The sequence below is a fragment of the Chanodichthys erythropterus genome, chromosome 16, assembly GCF_024489055.1.
Source record: "Chanodichthys erythropterus isolate Z2021 chromosome 16, ASM2448905v1, whole genome shotgun sequence".
NCBI classification, from domain to species: Eukaryota; Metazoa; Chordata; class Actinopteri; order Cypriniformes; family Xenocyprididae; genus Chanodichthys; species Chanodichthys erythropterus.
Genome location: NC_090236.1, coordinates 47,574,973 through 47,594,732, shown reverse-complemented (window position 1 = coordinate 47,594,732; position 19,760 = coordinate 47,574,973). Strand labels below are relative to the sequence as shown.

General features: G+C 39.4%; 1 protein-coding gene across 1 annotated transcript in view; it reads right to left on the bottom strand.

The window, feature by feature from the left end:
* The window catches only part of nyap2b (neuronal tyrosine-phosphorylated phosphoinositide-3-kinase adaptor 2b), a 113,294-nt gene extending 94,177 nt beyond the window's left edge, over positions 1–19,117 (bottom strand). The window contains 3 exon segments of the mRNA XM_067363468.1: positions 8,832–9,907; positions 13,408–13,716; positions 18,939–19,117. Of these exon segments, the coding sequence (XP_067219569.1) occupies positions 8,832–9,907; positions 13,408–13,716; positions 18,939–19,117 (1,564 nt within the window).
* Positions 19,118–19,760: the final 643 nt, after the last annotated feature.

Genomic DNA, 19,760 nt, shown 5'->3' with positions numbered 1-19,760 from the left:
GACTCAATTGACTTTCAGTGTATGTACAAAAAACAAACAAAATATTTTGTAAAATATCTCCTTTTGTGTTCTGCAGACAAAATGACATGATGATGAGGAAAAGAAAAAATTTTTTTTGAGTGAACTATACATTTAATGACTAAAGATTATATTATGTATACACACACACCTTCCTATTGTTGCTCTTGCTTTATAAAAATTCATAAAAATACAAGTTGTGCTATACCAGATTTTTTAGCCTTTTTGATTATCCACAGTCCCTGAAGGTTCTGCCTTCTGTGTACTGCCAGGTAGTCAAGTCAAGTCAAGTCACTTTTATTTATATAGCGCTTTTTACAATGCAGATTGTGTCAAAGCAGCTTTACAGTGATAACTGGTATATAATTTTGGCAAATCAAATCAGGCAGATCAAAAGCACTGTTAAATAAATCTCAAGAATACTGCTGAATATCGAATGTCAAGTTAAATGTCAAGTGTCCCCAACTAAGCAAACCAAAGGCGATGGCGGCAAGGAACCCAAACTCCAACAGGTGACATCAGGTGGCAAACAGGTGGCAAATAGGTGTTAAAATGAAGAACAAAACCTTGGGAGAAACCAGGCTTAGTCGGGGGGCCAGTTCTCCTCTGGCGTACAGTGCTTTGTTATGATTCAGGTTGCCATCATAAGTCTGATAGGATCGCAGTATTCAAAGTATTTATTCTTTAAAGGTTTAGGATCGTATTCATCATGCCGGTATGGACGATTTGTTGAGAAACTGTGCTACTGGCTGTCGTGTCGATGAGGCCTTCACAATGGAGGATCTAGCTGACTTGATCTCTGCTGAAACTTCAGGGCTGCGTTGTGGTCCAGTTGAGGATCGTATTCATCATGCCGGTATGGACGGTCTGTTGAGGAACTGTGGCACTGACTGTCGTGTCAATGAGGCCTTCACAATGGATAATCTAATTGACTCGATCTCTGCTCATACTTCAGGGCTGCGTTGTGGTCGTCATCTGGATACGGCCCGGATCCGGTTGACTACGGTAAACCTCGGGATAAACAGAAAGACTAATATTAACGTAGATGCCATTCTTCTTCTGATGTAACGAGTACATCTGGTGTTATAGGAAGTGTTGCCGGTTCCGGCTGACCTAATTTATGCAGCCTAATAAACCTTTAACGGATTTGAAAATATAAATTGATAATGTGTTATGTGTATGCAAGGTTAAAGAGATGCGTTTTTAGTCTAGATTTAAACTGACAGATTGTGTCTGCTTCCTGAACAATGCTAGGAAGACTGTTCCAGAGTTTAGGTGCCAAATAGGAGAAGGATCTTCTGCCTGCGGTTGATTTTGATATTTTAGGTATTATCAGCTGGCCTGAATTCTGAGATCGCAACAAACGCAAAGGATTATAATGCTTTAAGAGCTCGCTTAGGTACTGGGGAGCTAAACCATTTAGTGCTTTGTAAGTAAGTAACAAGATTTTAAAATCTATACGATGTTTAACAGGAAGCCAATGCAGTGATGACAGAACTGGGCTAATATGGTCATACTTCCTAGTTCTAGTAAGAAGTCTAGTTGCTGCATTTTGTACGAGCTGTAGTTTATTTATCAAGCGGGAGGAACAACCACCCAGTATAGCGTTACTGTAATCTAGCCTCGAAGTCATGAACGCATGAACTAACTGTTCTGCATTGTTCATTGAGAGCATATGTCGTAGTTTAGATATATTTTTAAGATGGAAGAATGCGGTTTTACAGATGTTAGTAACATGTCCTTCAAATGAAAGATTGGTATCAAAGAGCACACCCAGGTTCCTAGCTGATGACGAAGAGCAGCCATCAAGTGTTAGACAGTATTCTAGGTTATTACGTGAAGAAGTTTTTGGTCCAAAAATTAGAATCTCTGTTTTTTCTGAATTTAGTAGTAGGAAATTACTGGTCATCCAGTTTTTTATATCGGTTGTACATTCTGTTAATTTTGCGAATTGGTAAGTTTCGTCAGGGCGCAAAGAAATATAGAGCTGAGTATCATCAGCGTAACAATGAAAACTAATGCCATGCTTCCTAATGATATCTCCCAAGGGTACTGAGCCTTGCGGTACTCCATATTGAACTTGTGATTGATATGACCTCTCTTCGTTTACTACTACAAACTGATAACGGTCAGATAAGTATGATTTGAACCATGACAATGCAATTCCACTAATGCCAACATAGTTTTCGAGTCTATTTAGAAGAATATTGTGATCAATAGTGTCTAATGCAGCACTAAGATCCAGTAACACTAATAGAGAGATACAACCACGATCTGATGATAAGAGCAAATCATTAGTAACTCTAATGAGAGCAGTCTCAGTACTATGGTACGGTCTAAATCCTGACTGGAAATCCTCACAGATACTATTTCTTTCTAAAAAGGAACATAGTTGTGATGAAACTGCCTTTTCTAGTATTTTTGACAGAAAAGTAAGATCTGAGATCGGCCTGTAATTTATTAATTCTCTAGGATCAAGTTGTGTTTTTTTTAATAAGAGGTTTAATAATAGCCAGCTTAAAAGTTTTTGGTACGTATCCTAGTGATAAAGATTACCAATATTAAGAAGAGGATCTATGACCTCTGGAAATATCTCTTTAAATAGCTTAGTCGGTATAGGGTCTAACATACATGTGGTTGATTTTGATGATTTAACAGTTTAGACAAGTTTAGACAATTCTTCCTCTCCTAAAGCAGTAAATGAATTAAATTTTTCTTCAGGAATACTACAATGCACTGTCTGACACGATACTGCAGTAGACGGTTTGCATGGTTATAATATTTTCTGTAATATTATCAATCTTGCAAGTAAAGACGTTCAAAAAGTCATTACTGCTGTGCTCTTTGGAAATATCAAAAGTTGAAGCTTTGTTTTTTGTTAATTTAGCAACTTTATCAAATAAATACCTAGGGTTGTGTTTATTTTCTTCTAAAAGTTTTGAAAAATAGGCAGATCTAGCAGTTTTTAAGGCCTTTCTGTACTCAATCATTCTCTCTCTCCACAAAATGCTATACTTCTAGTTTTGTTTTCTTCCAGCTGCGCTCCATTTTTCTGGCTGCTGTTTTTAGGGCCCAAGTGTGCTCATTGTACCATGGCATTGTATTAATTTCCTTAATCTTTTTTAAATGCAAAGGAGCAACTGAATCTAATGTGCTGGAAAAGACAGAGGCAATAGTTTCTGTTGCAACATCAAGGTCTTCTAAGCTGTCCGGTATGCTATGGTGATGAAACTGATCAGGAAGATTATTTATAAAGCGATCTTTAGTGGTAAAAGTGATGGTTCTACCATACTTATGGCAGAGAGGCAGTTTAACCGATTTGACCAAATGTAGTATATACGAGACTAGATAATTATCTGAGATGTCGTCACTCTGCTGCAGAATTACAACGGCATGTGTATCTATTCCATGTGACAATATTAGATCTAAAGTATGATTACGACAATGAGTGGGTTCTGACATGTGTTGTCTAACACCAATAGAGTTTAGAATGTCTGTAAATGCCAATCCCAATGAGTCTTTTTTATTATCTACATGGATATTAAAATCACCAACAATAAGGACTTTATCTGCAGCTAGTACTAACTCCGACAGAAAATCAGCAAATTCTTTAATAAAGTCTGTATGGTGTCCTGGAGGCCTGTATACAGTAGCCAGCACAAATGTCAACTTACATAATGTTACGTAAAGTACCATCACTTCAAAGGAATTATATTTTAAAGACTTTTGACTAATACTGTAAATATTACTATAAATTACAGCAACACCTCCCCCTTTGCCTTGCTGTCGAGGATTGTGTCGATAATCATAACCTTGAGGGCTAGACTCATTTAAAGTAATGTAATCATCCGGTTTTAGCCAGGTTTCTGTCAAACAGCACATCTAGATTATTGTCTGTGATAATATCATTTACAATAAGTGCTTTTGAAGAAAGTGATCTAATATTTAACAACCCAAGCTTTATCATTTGTTTATCATTATTATCTCTATTTTTTATTTGTTGAACATCAATTAAATTTTTACCATTAAATGGTTTTGGAAGTTTTTTGTTTTTACTAATTCAGGGTACAGAGATAGTCTCTATGTGATAATATCTAGGTGTGAGAGTTTCTATGTGTTGAGAATTATCTGACTTCTGTAACGTGAGGCAGCTAGCAGACGGTGGGTTTAGCCAGTCTGTCTGCTGCTTTTTTCTGTCCTGGGCCCCAGTTTGTCATGTTTCAGCTCTAAGACTATGTGCCATATTACTAGAGAGAAGAGCAGCACCATCCCTGGACATCTTTTCAACAGGTCAGGTCTGCCCCAAAAACTTTTCCAGTTGTCTATGAAGCCTATATTATTCTGCAGACACCACTTAGACAGCCAGTCATTGAGTGATGATAATCTGCTTACTGTCTCATCACTCCGATGAACAGAAAGAGGGCCAGAGCAAATTACTTCTCCTGACATTGTACTTGCGAGTTCACCTCTTTAATGTTAATTTTAGTGATCTCCGACTGGCGAAGTCGAACATCATTTGTGCCGACGTGAATAATAATTTTAGAGTATTTACGATTAGCATTAGCCAGCACTTTTAAATTTGCTTTGATGTCAGGTGCTCTGGCTCCCGGCAAACATGTAACTATGGTGGCTGGTGTCTCTATTTTCACGTTCTGTGTAATAGAATCACCAACAACTAGGGCACTTTCAACAGGATTCTCAGTGTGTGCGTCACTGAGTGGGGAGAACCTGTTTGATGTTCTTACTGGAACGGAAGAGTGGTGTTTTCTGCGGCTAGGCCGCCTTACCATTACCCAAGTGCCCTGCTGCATGGGCTCTACAGCCGGAACCGAACAATATACAGAGTTCACTAAGCTAGTTGCATCCAAAACAGTATCTGAAGCCCCTGCATTCTTACTATCCTTACTAAGTTTGGATGCGTGTCTCTAATTCTGAGATTCTCTCTGTCAGCCTGACTATTTCCCTACATTTATGACATGTAAATCCCTCGTTGCTGACAGAGAGAGCTATGCTGAACATGTGACAAATGGAACAGGAAACAATTCTGGGAGAGGATGACATGACTCACCGTGTTTGTAGACTGATCCGAGTTACCACAGCTGTTGAAAAAGGAGCGCACGAGAGACTGATGACAAAACAAGCTAGCGAGATGAAACGCGTTTTAACAGCGATTTAGATTCAAAGATTACAAGCTAGCGACGTCAGATTAATGTGGTAGGCAATAGTATATATAGAGTAATAATAATATAAGCAACAATGAATAAAAGTACAAGATTCAATAAAAGTAAGAGAAAACAAAGCTATAAGGAGACGCAAACCACTCTGAGCAGCGAGGCAGAGGCAGCAAGGCAGACAGGAGCAATCGAGCAATCAAAAAAAATCAGGCAGTATGGTCAGCCTTCTTTGCTTACAACAAAATCAATGAGTGAGTTCATAAATAGGTCACACACTGTTTTCCTCAGTAAAGGATATTCTTGCCTCAGCACAGCCATATACTGTGCCAAGCCAGTCTTTGTATAATACAACATACAGGTGCAGCACAGATGCAAGACCCTTATAGGCCATATGGAAATGTGCACAATCAACCATCCCTACAACAACAGATACACACTTCATGAGAACCAGGTATAAACCTAAAAGCCACATGTCAACCAGGCAACACCAACAAACATAAAACCAAAAGAGATTTTAGAAATGAGTAAGGAAATAAAAAAAAAAAATTAGTCTAACAAATTACTTCACACTAACATCAATATGAGCTAAGTGTAAGCTACACCCAGATCTTTGAGGTCAGTCCTCCCAGTCTGGTATCCAGTGTGAGGGATACACCGCTGGTGTCTGCATGCACTGCTGGTATGCCCAAATCAGCTCACTCTAGCCCTTCTGCTCCTGAACAGTCTTCTGCTTCCTAAATCCTGTCTTCCTGCCACAGCTACGGAGGCCACTTATGAACTTTTGTCCTGCTCTGAACCAGCCATGGGGGTTGATTTGTGAACTATCTGTTACAACCCAAAGATCTGCCTTTGAACCCTTAAACCTGCCTGTCCTGAGCCCAGAAATGATAAATGCACCCCATGTCTTTCCTGTTACCCCTGTCACTGTCATAGAGACCATTCAAGAACTTTCTACTTGCTCTGTTTATCCAAGTGTGTCTAATTCTGAACTATCCGTCTTGCCAATCTCAGTCAAGGAGTTAAATAATAAACGGTCTGTCCATATAGTGTCAACCCATGAATCTGTTTCTGAATTATCTGTCTGTCCACTAATTTCAAGTAATATGTCTGACTTTGAACAGTCAGTCCAGTCTCAGTTAGCACACACAATTCTGGACTGTCAGTCTATCCCAAATCAATTCAGAATCTGTTTGTGAACTGACTTCCTCTCTAGCTTCAGTCTGTGAGACGGTTTATGAACTGCCTTGTCCAGTTTCAGTCAATAAGTCAGATTTGGAACTGTTCGCCTCTCCTTTTTCAGTCAGTAAGCCGGTTTATGAACTGCCAGCCCATTCAGTAGTCACCAGGGAGATTACTGGTGAACTTTCTGTGCTCCCTGCCTTGATCTCTGATGTCGTGAATGCACTGCCTGTCTCTTGTATCTCAGTTTTCCCTAGGTCCCAGGCTCCTTCGTGGTGGTCTCCTGCTCTGTCTGTTCTGGCCTGGAGATCTTCTGCTCCGTCTGCTCTGCTGTGGGGGTCTTCAAGCCCCTGGGTTGGTCATCTGCTCCACTGTGGGGGTCTTTAAGCCCGTCTACAAGGCCGCCTGTCCAGCCTGTTCCGCCCTAGCCGTCTGTCCGACCTGCTCCGTCATGGCCACCTGCTCAGCCCGCTCCACTCTGGCCATCTGTCCTGCCTCAGTCTCCAGGCCGCCGCCTTCTCCATTGACCTGGTCCTCCATCCTGCCCCCTGTTCGCCCTCCATTCCGCCACCTGTTCGCCCTCCATTCCACCTCCCTCATGGTCTTTTGGTTTTTAGGAGCGTCTGGAAGCCACTCCTTTGAGGGGGGGCTATGTCACAATCCCAGTTTGGTGTCTTTTGTTTTGTATGGACTCTTGCACCACACTAACTGTTGCACTTCACCCCGGACTATATTTCCCATCATCCATTGCACTGATTACACACACGGCTGTATCCAATCACACACCCTACATAAGCCATGTACTTCCTCTCTCTCATTGCCGAGTATTGGTTAGCATTTATGCTGTTTTAGCGTAGGTACTTTATGAAGCAAGTTCCCTGTTCTAGTTTGTATTTCTAGTTCTAGTCTAAATCAAGTCAAGTCTTTTTTCCTGATTTCCTGTTTCCTGATTACCCACCTGTTTTGGATTTCTCTCGTCTTGTCATCTGGATTCTGTTCGCACCATGCTTGGATTTATTATCTGTCTATGAACTACTTGCTTGCCTCTACCTTTGGATCATGTTCACCGTTGATTGACCTACACCTGTTTCTTGGATTACTCTTCTGTCTTGCCCTCTAAATACCTGTAAGCCATTGTCATACCCTTGCCTGGACTATGTTTTTGAATAAAGCTTTGCACATGGATCCGCATGTTTCTCGTCTCAGTTGACCCGTAACACCACCACATACAGGTAAATACTTACCTTTTGTAGACCTAAAAGTAGTTCATATTTGCCTGTCTATAGGCATATTCTTCTTTCTTTCTTTCTTTCTTTCTTTCTTTCTTTCTTTCTTTCTTTCTTTCTTTCTATCTTTCTTTATTTCTTTCTTTTTTTGTTTTGTTGGCTGGAGCTGCTTTTTTAGAGCAGTTCTTAAGAACTGTTTTACATATTAAAAGAAACATGCTACTTTGGTTTAATGCATCAGCAGCATGTCTGTGGAATGAACCCTAACTGCTTTGTCCTCTAAATCTCTCTGGATTAAATTTTATGATCTATGTCAGTCTTTAAAAATCTGATTAAACTTTTGTGGAGACAGAATAATTCCAAAAAGTCTTTGCTAAACCCAAGGACAGAGTGTATGGCATTCTTTGAATAATTATAATTTTAGCAAGGTGTTAGGTCCAACACAGGGTGCCTCTGAGACTTTACCAATACATAGTGAATATAATGGACCCAGGATTTAATGGATTAACAACTTTCATGAGTAAATAATAAAATACAACTGAAGAGTGTGGGAGAAGAGCCTCTCACTAAATCATCACACTCACTCTGTCAGTCCCTGCAATTTTCCCAAAATCCTCTACAGGTGTATAAAATCCAAAATTAAAGTCTTCACATAATAAAGCAGTAACATTTTATTTTGATAGTCCACTTTACATATTCTACTAATTATAAGTATCTTTGCAACTACATGTCAACTAGCAGTCATTAGATTAGTAGACTGTCTGCTTAATATCTACTAACACGTTATTTCGATGCTCCCCCCACAGACATTATACTGACAATACTCAAAACTTATTCTACTAACCCTAACCCTAACCTAACATTCTATAATATTACTCTGAGAGTTAGTTGACATGTAGTTCCAAAATAGCTATAGTTAGTAGAATGTCTTAAGTGGAGTATCATAATATAGTGTATATATATAACCATTAAAATTACTGCAAAAATACAAAACTCAAAATCTGTTGTTGGTATCTTTGTGCTGGTTTAAGTCAGACATGAATTAAGCCAGTATTATTTAATTTTACTAAATTGATTTTGCATGAACATTGAACACTGAATGTTTTGCACTACAGCAAATGTGTCTTTTTGTGTAACTTATACACTTGAGCAAATGTTTGAAGGTTTCGAAACTGGTGAACAATTACTATATTAGTGACTGAATATATTATGAGAAATAGGCAATCACACTCACTTTCTCCTGGCTCCTTGCTCTTTCTGCCGCTGGTATTTTTTTTCAGCATGTTCCTGCCAGTGGTGAAGAGGTTGGTGAGCTCATCTAGTGGGCTAGTGGGAGTCCGTGAGCGTGCCACTGAGACGTTCTGCATAGAGCCGTGATGCCGCCCCCCTGAGCTTGCATCCTGTGGCGGTGATGCCTTCCCATGAGGTGTGGCTGAGGTGCTGCGAGGAAGGCCTGCTGTAGGAAATGGCCCATCAAAAGGTGGTGACCTCATGAGGCTAAGAGGTGTCAGGCAGCGGCCCATACTGACAGGTGAGGGGCAGGCTGAGTGGCTGCGCTGATATCCGTTTGAAGAGGAGGAACTTTTATAGAGGGCACAGGGCAATGGCGGTGCTGACGATCGGCCAGATACTGTTATTGTAGGAGTGGCTGCTAGCTCCCTCTCGGCACGTCTTAGGTGCGACGTAGAGGCAGAGCCAGAAGGTTCCAGAGAAGATGAGGTTGGTGACTTGCAATAAGAGCCATTGTCTAACATAGGAAGCTTTGCTACATCGAGAGGGGTTAGTGGGGACTCGTCTGAGTTGGGTGAGCACTGAGCAGGGGCAGGAGGGAAAACCAGTAAAGGTGGTCTGTGGGTCAACAAGTTGGGGAATGGGGCGGGAATGTCACAAATGGGTGTGCCTCGAGGGGTGGTACAACGGCTTAGGGGGGCATGAATATCAAGCTCAGTTGGGCAGGGTGTGGCACACTGCGAACGACAGCTCAAAAGATCTGAACGTGAGTCAAACTCGTCAAGGGCAGGGTACTTCATCTCTTCATAGACAGCCTCTCCCGGCTCATCTTCCTCACTACGAGGGGTCGGTTCTCTGCCCACATTCCCAGACATCTCAATGTAAACTGGTTCCTCTAAGTCTGAGTCCTGTGCTCCTTGCTGCTGAGGAGGAGAAGGAGCCTGGCCATCCCTTGAGAATATGGACGGAGAACCTTTTATACGATGATTGCGGATGTAAGACTCATCAAAGGATGTGCTCAGTTGCGTGTTGGGATTCCTCTTAGGCTTCGGTGGGGGAATTTTCCTGCAGTCCTCACTGCTGCTTTGTGTTCCTGGGTAAGCAGAAAAAACATTAAAAAAGTTATGAATCAGCACATTAGCATAGTAGCAGAGAGTTCGGGTCATCTGTACATAGGATAATTTAATAACTTTCAATTATTCAGATGCCAGATGGTCCTGCTGCACCAAAACTATCACTAACTTTATCACCCGTTCCATACACACAGCAATATATTTTATATGACATAAAATACAAAAGCTTATTTTTATATACAAGCATAGGCAAACACAATCTGGGCACTCCCTCAAAAGTGACATACAAGTATAGATAATAAGCTTGTACACAATCTGTACTGTTCTGACACCAAAATAAAAATGACAAAATGCCTTTATTTCAGTACTGAGAAAAGATCATCTTACATCATATCAAAATGACATTTTCTCATAAACGATTTGTGCGTATGTAAAGAGGGAAAAGAGTAAAATTGCACCAGATTAATGTCATTTTTCATGTTCTCTCTGTGAGTTAGTGGATCCCTTTGCGCATTCCTGAAACAAAACAAAACAAAAAAATACTATATATGTGTTAATTCTGTGAAAGTGGAGACTGGTGGATCTTGAGATCCGTTTCAATGCCTCTGAATGTGCCCTTCCTCTCTCTGCCTCTTCCCTCCCTATGAGTGGATGTGTTTACCCTCGCCCCCTCTCCTCCAGGGGAACTAAATCTAGGTCAATCGCTCCTCCTGAATGAATTCTGCACTGCCTGGTCCCTCCCCCTCCCCCTCACCCTCTCAACCCCCGCTTCAACACGCAACTGTCCTCTGAACGAGGGACATCCCCCACTCTATGGTGCACATTGGCTAAAGCGCTGTTGAGCTGGCTGCTGGCTCATTCCTCATTGGTTGTTGCCACACTCTAACTTCCTGTCACCTCACTGATGATTGGTGGAGGCTGATGTCTGATGTCTGGATTGGTGGAGCAGCAGAGGGTCTCTGTTTCTGTGGGCTGGTTGCCGTGGCATTGTGGAAGATCTGCGTGCACACTGTGATCCCTTCAAATTCTGACGAAAAGCAACTCTGACGGCATACGTCAGTACTGCAGAAACATAAACGAACTTAATACTTTTGCAGCCTACAGCTTTGATTCTTTGATGTATTTTCTGTAACTCATCAAAATTTTGGAATATTACACCAAAGAGTCTGATCTGTTTTGTATCTATGAGGGTAAACAAAAATAACATTAGAACACTATTTTGCATATACTGCATGCCATCTCTTTTTCTTTTCAACAACAACTTAAAATTAACACAAAAACACACTAACCTGGTTTACTACTTAAAAACAAAAAGAGAGCCAAAACTACAAAGAAATAAACTGATGGGCTTGTTGAGATCTGCATAAGGATGCCCCCTGGAACAAAGTTGACATAACTGATGACAAGAGTGGGTGTTAAGAACAGTAAAGAACCAATTATATTAACCTTACAATTCATAGCTTATTCAAAACACTGTTCCCATATTTACAATCACTTTGCCTACTGTTAATCATTGGAGGGTGGAATGGGTATATGGTGTGCTTCAGCAGGACACAAGGACAATGGAAGTAAGTGGCTTATTGCTTTTATGAAACAGCAGCAATGAGATGTACCACTAAACAGAATAAACAAGTAATATACAGGTGCTGGTCATATAATTAGAATATCATCAAAAAGTTCATTTTTCTCCCAAGTGTTTGAATCAGCTTTACTTGACAGTATTCTCAAGCTTGTGGTCATCCCTGTTGCTTGTGCACCTTTGCCTACCCAATTTCTCCCTTCTAGTCAACTTTGCATTTAATATGCTTTGATACATCACTCTGTAAACAGCCACCACATTCAGTAATGACCATCTGTGACTTACTCTCTTTGTGGAGGCTGTCAATGATTGTCACCTGGACCATTGCCATGTCAGCAGTCTTCCCCATTAGTGTGGTTTCAAAGAACAAGAGATACCCGGAATTTATACTGTAGGGATGGTCATTTAATGAAACTCAAATGTTAATATTCTAATATTTTGATATACTGGATTTTGGACTTTCATTAGCTGTACGCTCTAATCAACAAATGTAAAAAAAAAAAAAAAAAAAAAAAAAAAAAAAAAAAACTTTTGAAATGTTTTACTTTACATGTAGGGAATCTAGTATAAATGAAAGTTTCATTTTTTAAAAATAATTTACAATAAAAAAAACTTTTTCACGATATTCTAATTATATGACCAGCACCTGTAGTTAATTCATTATGTTTGCCATGCTACATTGCAATTTTTTTTTAATTAATATATAAAGTATTTATATATATTTATTTTTCTTTAAATATTTTCTTTTACTTTTTTGACCTCGTGACGAGCAGGGCAGGTGAGAGCCGTGAGGCAACGGCACGAGGCCGGTGACGCAAGTGATAATGAGCATCATCTGTGAGGCGCGCCGGCCTCAAGTATCTCATGGAGGAGCTCCGGAAGCATAAAAGGAGGAGCGACGACAGTGAAGGATGAGAGAGGACCAGGCCTGGATATTATTTTATGTTTTATTATGTTTGTGTGGCTTTCGTTTTGTATTTATTTATTTCGAATTAAAGTTTTGTTGAATGTTTGCTGGCTCCCGCCTCCTTCTTCCCATATTTATGAACTGTGTTACATTGGTGCCGAAACCCGGGAGGAAGGAGGGACATGCTGTCGGAGAGCACTCACTGCTGAGGGGGATTGCGGAGCTGCAGAGTTCGGGCAGCGCGGGCGGTGGTGCTGGAGCATAGTGACAGGTGGGACGAAGAGCTCGGTGCCGTGCCCCTGGGACGAGGTGGGGTGGCTGCCGTCCAAGAGGGAGTGGAGGAGTCGCCGCCAGTGCAGTCTCGGGAGAACCCCCTGGCCTGCGAGGGGCGATGGGGGCATGTGACAAGCAGGGCGGGCGAGAGCCGTAGGGAACGGGGTCTGCCAGCATTACTTTAGTTTTGTATTTATTTATTTTGAATTAAAGTTTTGTTGAATGTTCGCCAGTTCCTGCCTCCTTCTTCCCATATTTATGTAACTGTTACAGACCTTTTTGCCACTATTGATAAAAATGGAGAGAGGACAGGAAATAGTAGGCTAAATTCTAATTTAGCAGGTACAGTTTCCCTATAGTGCCAAGGGCACAGTTCTGACACTCACAGCTTGCCTCTTTGCAGATATCAATCAAAACCTTTAACCTTCTAGTTACAAACTACAGGCAAGCAGTTTTAACCACTACACCACATCTCCCCAAATGATGGGAAGGAACAGCTGGGAGACAATTTTAGGGTCATTTGCATTTGCCTTTGCTCAACGTGTAAAAAATTTTGTCTTACACCTGGAGGACTGTGAAATATCACATACTACAGTCTTGTTTGCACTCAGTCCAGCTAATGATTTGACATTAAATAATAGTCAAGGTTCATTTTAACCAATTGTTCAGCATCAGCTAGTGTATAACCACAGAATCAGTGGATCTCAACGTTTTGTGCAACAGGAAATGTGAAGCTTGGATTAAACACCATAGCATCTTACCGTCACACCTCTCTGAATCATCGCCTTTACACCCGGTGGGACTGAAGTCCACAGCTTCAGAGGAGATGCTAAGCTTAGTGCTGGGGTCCCGCCGGGGCTTGGGTGGGGGCTGCTTACGGGATATGGGGCTGCCCTCTTCTTCCACTCCTCCCACGGAGTGCAAGGACTGGGAGCGAATGGCGAAACCTGAATTACAGGGGGGCTGGTGCTGGTGAGGGGACACGTGTTCCGCAGGGGCTGGCATGCTCATTGAGCCCATTCACAAGTGCTTACCCTCAGTGACCACCTCTTCCCCCCTGACAAGAGATCACACATAGAAATAAAACAGTTCATGAATGGATGCTAAAGTCAAGAGCAGCACTGTATGATATATTAAAGTGATAAGACACAATTTAATTGATGTTCAGTCAGTATATTTACATTTTTAGTTTGAATGTAATAATAACAGTATGAAATTATATACTTTAATTTTATAATGAAACAGTTTCTGTACTGAAGTACTGAATGTTAAATTCAGTTTGTACACTACACAAATTTCTGTAATCCACAAGATGACATGGAGAAAAAACAGGAATTAATACAAACACATTCAAAAACATGATGTTTCTACAATATTTTGGATTATTTGAATATTTTAAGAATAAATTATTTACATTTTCTGTACATTTTCACATATGATAATGCTAATTTGTCAGCTTTAGCTAATACTGTTAGAGTACTGTTATGAATAAACCTGAAAATAAACATTTTAAATGGATTTCAAATCATGCTCTCAAATTTTTAGTGGACCACTTAGTGGCCCCCTGGGCATCCCTGAAAACCCTCTGCCCTAAACCATATAATACAGAGCTGCTTAGTAAATTATTCTGTACTGATGTGTGTCTGTGCATGTGCTTCACTCTAAAAAAATTGGGGTTGTAAATGTTTGCCCAAGAGTGTTGTAATTAGCAACACTCTCATGAGATCTGTGATAAAGTTACTCATCTGAATTAATGGCTTATTAGGAGCTATTGATTTTTGTTTAGCACCCTTTCCAACTTTTAATGACACAGTAAAAGGCCTGCAACATAGCATTGATTTTTTTAAGTGAATATGTGGATTGCACTTTCATGGGGCTTGACAAATTGGAAAAAAATTGTTAAAACACAACTTAGTCAAGGAATATAAGCTTAAATGGCATGGAGATAATTTTACAGATTTGCAATAATGACAATGATACAATATTACAAATATGACAACATGCTCTATGGACTGCATTGGAAAATATCTTTGATCTTCTTTGGTCTCTAATTTAAACTCAAGCATGCTATTTACTGACATATCTATGTTTCTAATGCACTGGGTATGTAGCCCTGAACTCCTTTGGTTTTTCTGATGTACTAGATCAAAAGTCTCTGTTAAGTTCTCTCTCTCTCTCTCTCTCTCTCTCTCTCTTTATCCCCATCCCCCTAAAGATTACTGTCCCACAAATGGGAATGACTTTAACCAGCCATTAGTTTTAATTTAAGGTGCGTAACATCTATTACCTGAGCATGAACATGTGTTTGTGTAACTTGGTAACTTGCGCACATACAGCTGCTGAACAGCAGGAGTCTCAAGAGAAGGGTTCATTGGTCAGGGGCTTAACTTTGCCTAGCAACAGGGTACCCACGGAAACCAAAAACCTCCTACTGCTGCTCTATGCAACCATCCCCTGTGCACACACACACACACACATACAACGGATCAGGTATTAAGCTCTCATTAGAAAGAGGAACAGTGATGTTGGAGCAGCTGTCTGCAATGCATGTGCCTACTCCTGCTCTGCAAAGACAAGTTTCCTACTGTTAAAAAAAGCTGATGCCATACTTCGCCTTAGCAAAGTGTTCAGTGCAGTTTTACACAATCTTTTTTTGAGATTCCAAATGAAGAATTGCAATTATGCTTCAGTTTTATGTTTTGCAACAACTTAAAACGACTTGACTTAAAACCTGATTGAAGGTTTTTTATCCTATCCTATTTTGACTTTTGACTCTTATCTCTGACAATTATAACTCCGTCATCTGAAGGTAGATTTCCCAAACTGTGTAAAAATTGAGGCTCTGTTGCACTTTTCAAAGCACTGCACTGCAACACAGGCTAAACCAACGGCATGATTCTGGTGTGGGACTATTTGTTTATCCAACCAATGGGGGCTGTATCCAGGAAACCTGTTTGAAAACATTATAGTCATTAGGTGTGTTCATCTTGAAGCGTCTCTACGCAGACGGATCAGTGTATGACATCAAAGTCTGCTCTCTAAGTGCTTTTGTCTTGATGTCATACACTGGTCTGTGCAGCGCCGCTTCAACAGACCTACTATTTTTTCAACTCCGTTTGGTGACAAAAATTACATTATGTTTAAATATGGCAAATTAAACAGACTGTAAACAGGAAACACATCTTGACAATCAAACAACAAAAAAAGATAACAGAATTCTGCTTGAGAATTAGTTGTGTGTGTGCATGTGTGGCACTGTATTATTTATTGCATTGCCCTTGCCCAGTAAAAGAGTATGAACTCATGCTCAAAGCCAGTGTATTGATGCTGATGGACAGCATTCTTTCCAGCCTTTTCAAATTATTAAAAAGAGAAAAGCAATTCCATGTATTAAAATGCTACACACAGAATAATACATTAAATTAAATTATTTTTCAATTCTGCATAGTATCATTTAAACAACTTTATTTCATTTCAACTTTAATTCTGTCCATGTTTTTCGGTGTTTACAGCATAGTTGTTGTATGCAAATTAGCACATGAGACTAAGTGCATGGACAAAGTTTCTGTGTGCTCCCAGAGACAGTGAAAGCTCCAACAGAACAGCAGATAATTAAAGAAGACCCACCTCACTCAGAGCAATGAAGCTATCTGATTGGTCATTGGCTGCTCTAGCTGTCACCAGGCAGAACACATCTCCAGCTAGCATGCTCTTCACACTTAATCTCTTTCTAACAGATTTTTTCTCTCTCCCTCTTTTCCTTCCTCTCTCTTCCCATCAGTTCCTCTAAAAATGGGTCGTCTCATTGACCCAGTTATATGCCTCATGAAAAATCCAGCTATTCTTTTTTTCTAGCCCTCATCCTCCAGCCATTGAATGAATATTCAGTATGAATATTACTGAATGAATATTTGAATATTTATGAAAGTATGAATATTTTATTTCAGCAACAGCTGATAAGCAGACCAGGTGTAGACCAATACCAGGAGGTAAAGACTCTTCTATGCCCTTTACAGCCCAAGAAGAGTGTGACTTGTTGTCACATTTTGATGAAAGTTCTTCAGTATCAAGCAGCTGCAACACTGGTGTCTTATGTAAATTCACTGAAGTCACTGAAGACACAATTTAATTAAACACTACATCTGATCAAATCAAACACTACAAACACAACATCTGGGGACAATCAAATCCAATCAATCTTCATTTAGGAGATTTTACTGGGACCAGATATCAACAGACAGATTTAGCAAAATGAAGATTTGTCGAGATATGTTGAGATTACCTAAAAACTGAATAATGATAATCTGGGACATTGGGTATTGTGGAACACCTAAAATCTGTTGGGTACATTTCTGTCTCAGTCACAAACAAGTCAAGTATTTCAACATGACTATATTAGATGTGTTGTCTCATTTGCTGATCCAAAGTGTTTGGATGATAAAAATATAAATGGATGACAAATATAAATTCACCACAAATTGCTTAATCTATTATTTTCTGGTTTGTAACAAAAAGTCTAAACCAAACTTATCTAGGTATCATTAGGTCCTATGGTGCTCCGAAGACTAAATCATTAAAAGATGAGCACAGTTGAACACAAAAAAATGCTTGCTTTGCATGTTTTACCATGCAAATTATGCTTTGCGGTAACAGGTGTATTATGAAAAGCCGGCATTGCTCAAAAGCACAACTAATGTCATGTCAGAGCTGAAATAAATGTTTTTTGGAAGTTAAATCCTGAGCCAAATGCATGAAAGAGGTCTCTGAGACCATTTAACTTTTATTCCACTTAGAAGATGGGGCCAAATGTGATCAATGCAATCTATGCCAACAGGTCTGAGGCAGCACTCAATAGTAAATTGCCCACTGACACAATTACAGCTGTGTTGATGTTATCAAGGCCACAGATTTGAAGTGTCAAAATACTTCTGACGCCATTGGTCATGACTAGAATAATTTTTTTATGATTGAAATTACATTACGTTGAAAACCTAAACTTTATTTAAATACTAGTGTGAAACTGATACTATTGTAGTGAGTGGACCAGTAATGTCGAGCAACATTTTCCATTTTGTGGGTGCGTGCCTTGCACATAACTTTTCTAGTCACTGAAAAGGAAGAAATACGTTATGAAGTTCAAGTCCCAAATATGTCAAAGTTGAAAAATAAATCAACCTCCACAAGTTGAAGGGAATGTGGTCTTTCCTGCCAACATGGCACTATGCCATCGCGAGTGAGACTTGGGAGTCTTGGGAGTAAGGGAGCACCATGGAGAACCATATTAGGGTTTGTTTCCTGTCATGTATGTGACTGTTATTTACATACATGTAGTTTGTGTGTGCCAGTAAAGGTGTAATGAATGCTCATGTGTCATATCAACTTGAGTAAGCTGAGTGAGTATCCCTGTCTGCAATCTTAGTTTTTCTCAGTCGCTTTGGCACATTTTTTTTTTTAACTATGCTTAACATTTGCAAACCAGTAAGTGTATTTCTCAAAACAATTTGTATAAACACCACTACACAATGGACTGTCTGCAAAAGCCTGTAACTTGCTCAAAATCCTTAGTTCATCTCTCACAAATATTTATGTCAATGATTATGTTAACATATCAGTGCCATCAAAATTAAAAGTCATTGTGTCATTGTTCACAAACAAGGTAGTCAAAATGCTTAGCCATGTTGTCAATATACTGTAACAGTGTAATCTGACAGTGTTTTCTGATATGGATATGTTTTTGATACAAATAGTGCACAAGGCTACACTTTTTCTTTATGGAATATATCAATTTCAACAGTACAAATTTACATTGGTAATTTTTGATAGGATTTAGTTACAATTTTACAGGTGACAAATTATACGCTCTAAAAAATGCTGGGTTGAGTCAAATATAGACAAACCCAATAGTTGGGTTTAAAAATTAATTAAAAAATTTAAACCAACAGTTGGGTTTGTCTATATTTTACAGTTGGGTTTGTCTATATTTTGAAACAACCCAGCATTTTCAGAGTGTAGTACAATGTCCCTGTGATACAGAAAAGAAAGAAATACAGCAGACAATTGTACGAAATCCATTGCATAAATGGACCAATGCATTTTCAAATTTTTTTTGAAGAATGAGAAATTGCTTTTATGATGTGCACAAGTGACTAGATGATGTGAATCAGTTGTGATCTGAGAAATGTACCAAAGCAGCTGAGAAAAAAGTGATTGTATTTGCAATATGTGCAATCTTTTAAGAATTTGTATGTATGCATTGCTAACATATCTCAAATCTCTTACCTTTTAATGGCTTCTTCCTGCTTTCGCTTATTGTTGTTTTTCTCCTGAAAGTTAATCTTATTTTTCTCATTCCACACGTGGTCAATGTTCTGTGTGACCAATATGTTATATGTTCTTAGTCCACAGTCCTCAACATGCTGCAAAAACATTAGTGAATCTTCCTCTTTAGAGTTAATCATTGCTTACAGGCATTCCAAAAGGGTATTCTGCAAATAAAAACATATAATTGTTACGTTAACAATTATAATTGTGATAATTTGAATTAAAGGTTTGTAATTATTTGTTGCTTTGATAGATAGATAGATAGATAGATAGATAGATAGATAGATAGATAGATAGATAGATAGATAGATAGATAGATAGATAGATAGATAGATAGATAGATAGATAATAAAATGCTTAGAACTGTTGAATTCATACGGCAGTGCTATTTTAATGGGATGTGTGTAAATAAACAAGGGTTCTGGGTCAATGAGATTCTCCCTTCATCGGCAAACGCAGAGAGATAGTGGAGCTCTAAGCCTCAGCAGCACATCTACAAAGAGATTGTTTATCAGTAAGCTGTAGTATTGTATTCAGCCTGGTTATTATGAAAACAGGCCAGTACATTTCTCAGTCTGGAATATGAAGCATACAGTAGTAGGACACTGGTTAGTGGTCCATTTGTGCTGCATTTAATGAGTCACAATGTGTTGTGTGACTGTACAGTTTTTTTGAGCTTGAGTAACCCTTGAGTAAGTATATATATATATACATAAAATCATACTGATGCAGTAATGCAGAGTGTGTGAAGTCTTTTGCAGTGTACATCTGCAGAAGTCT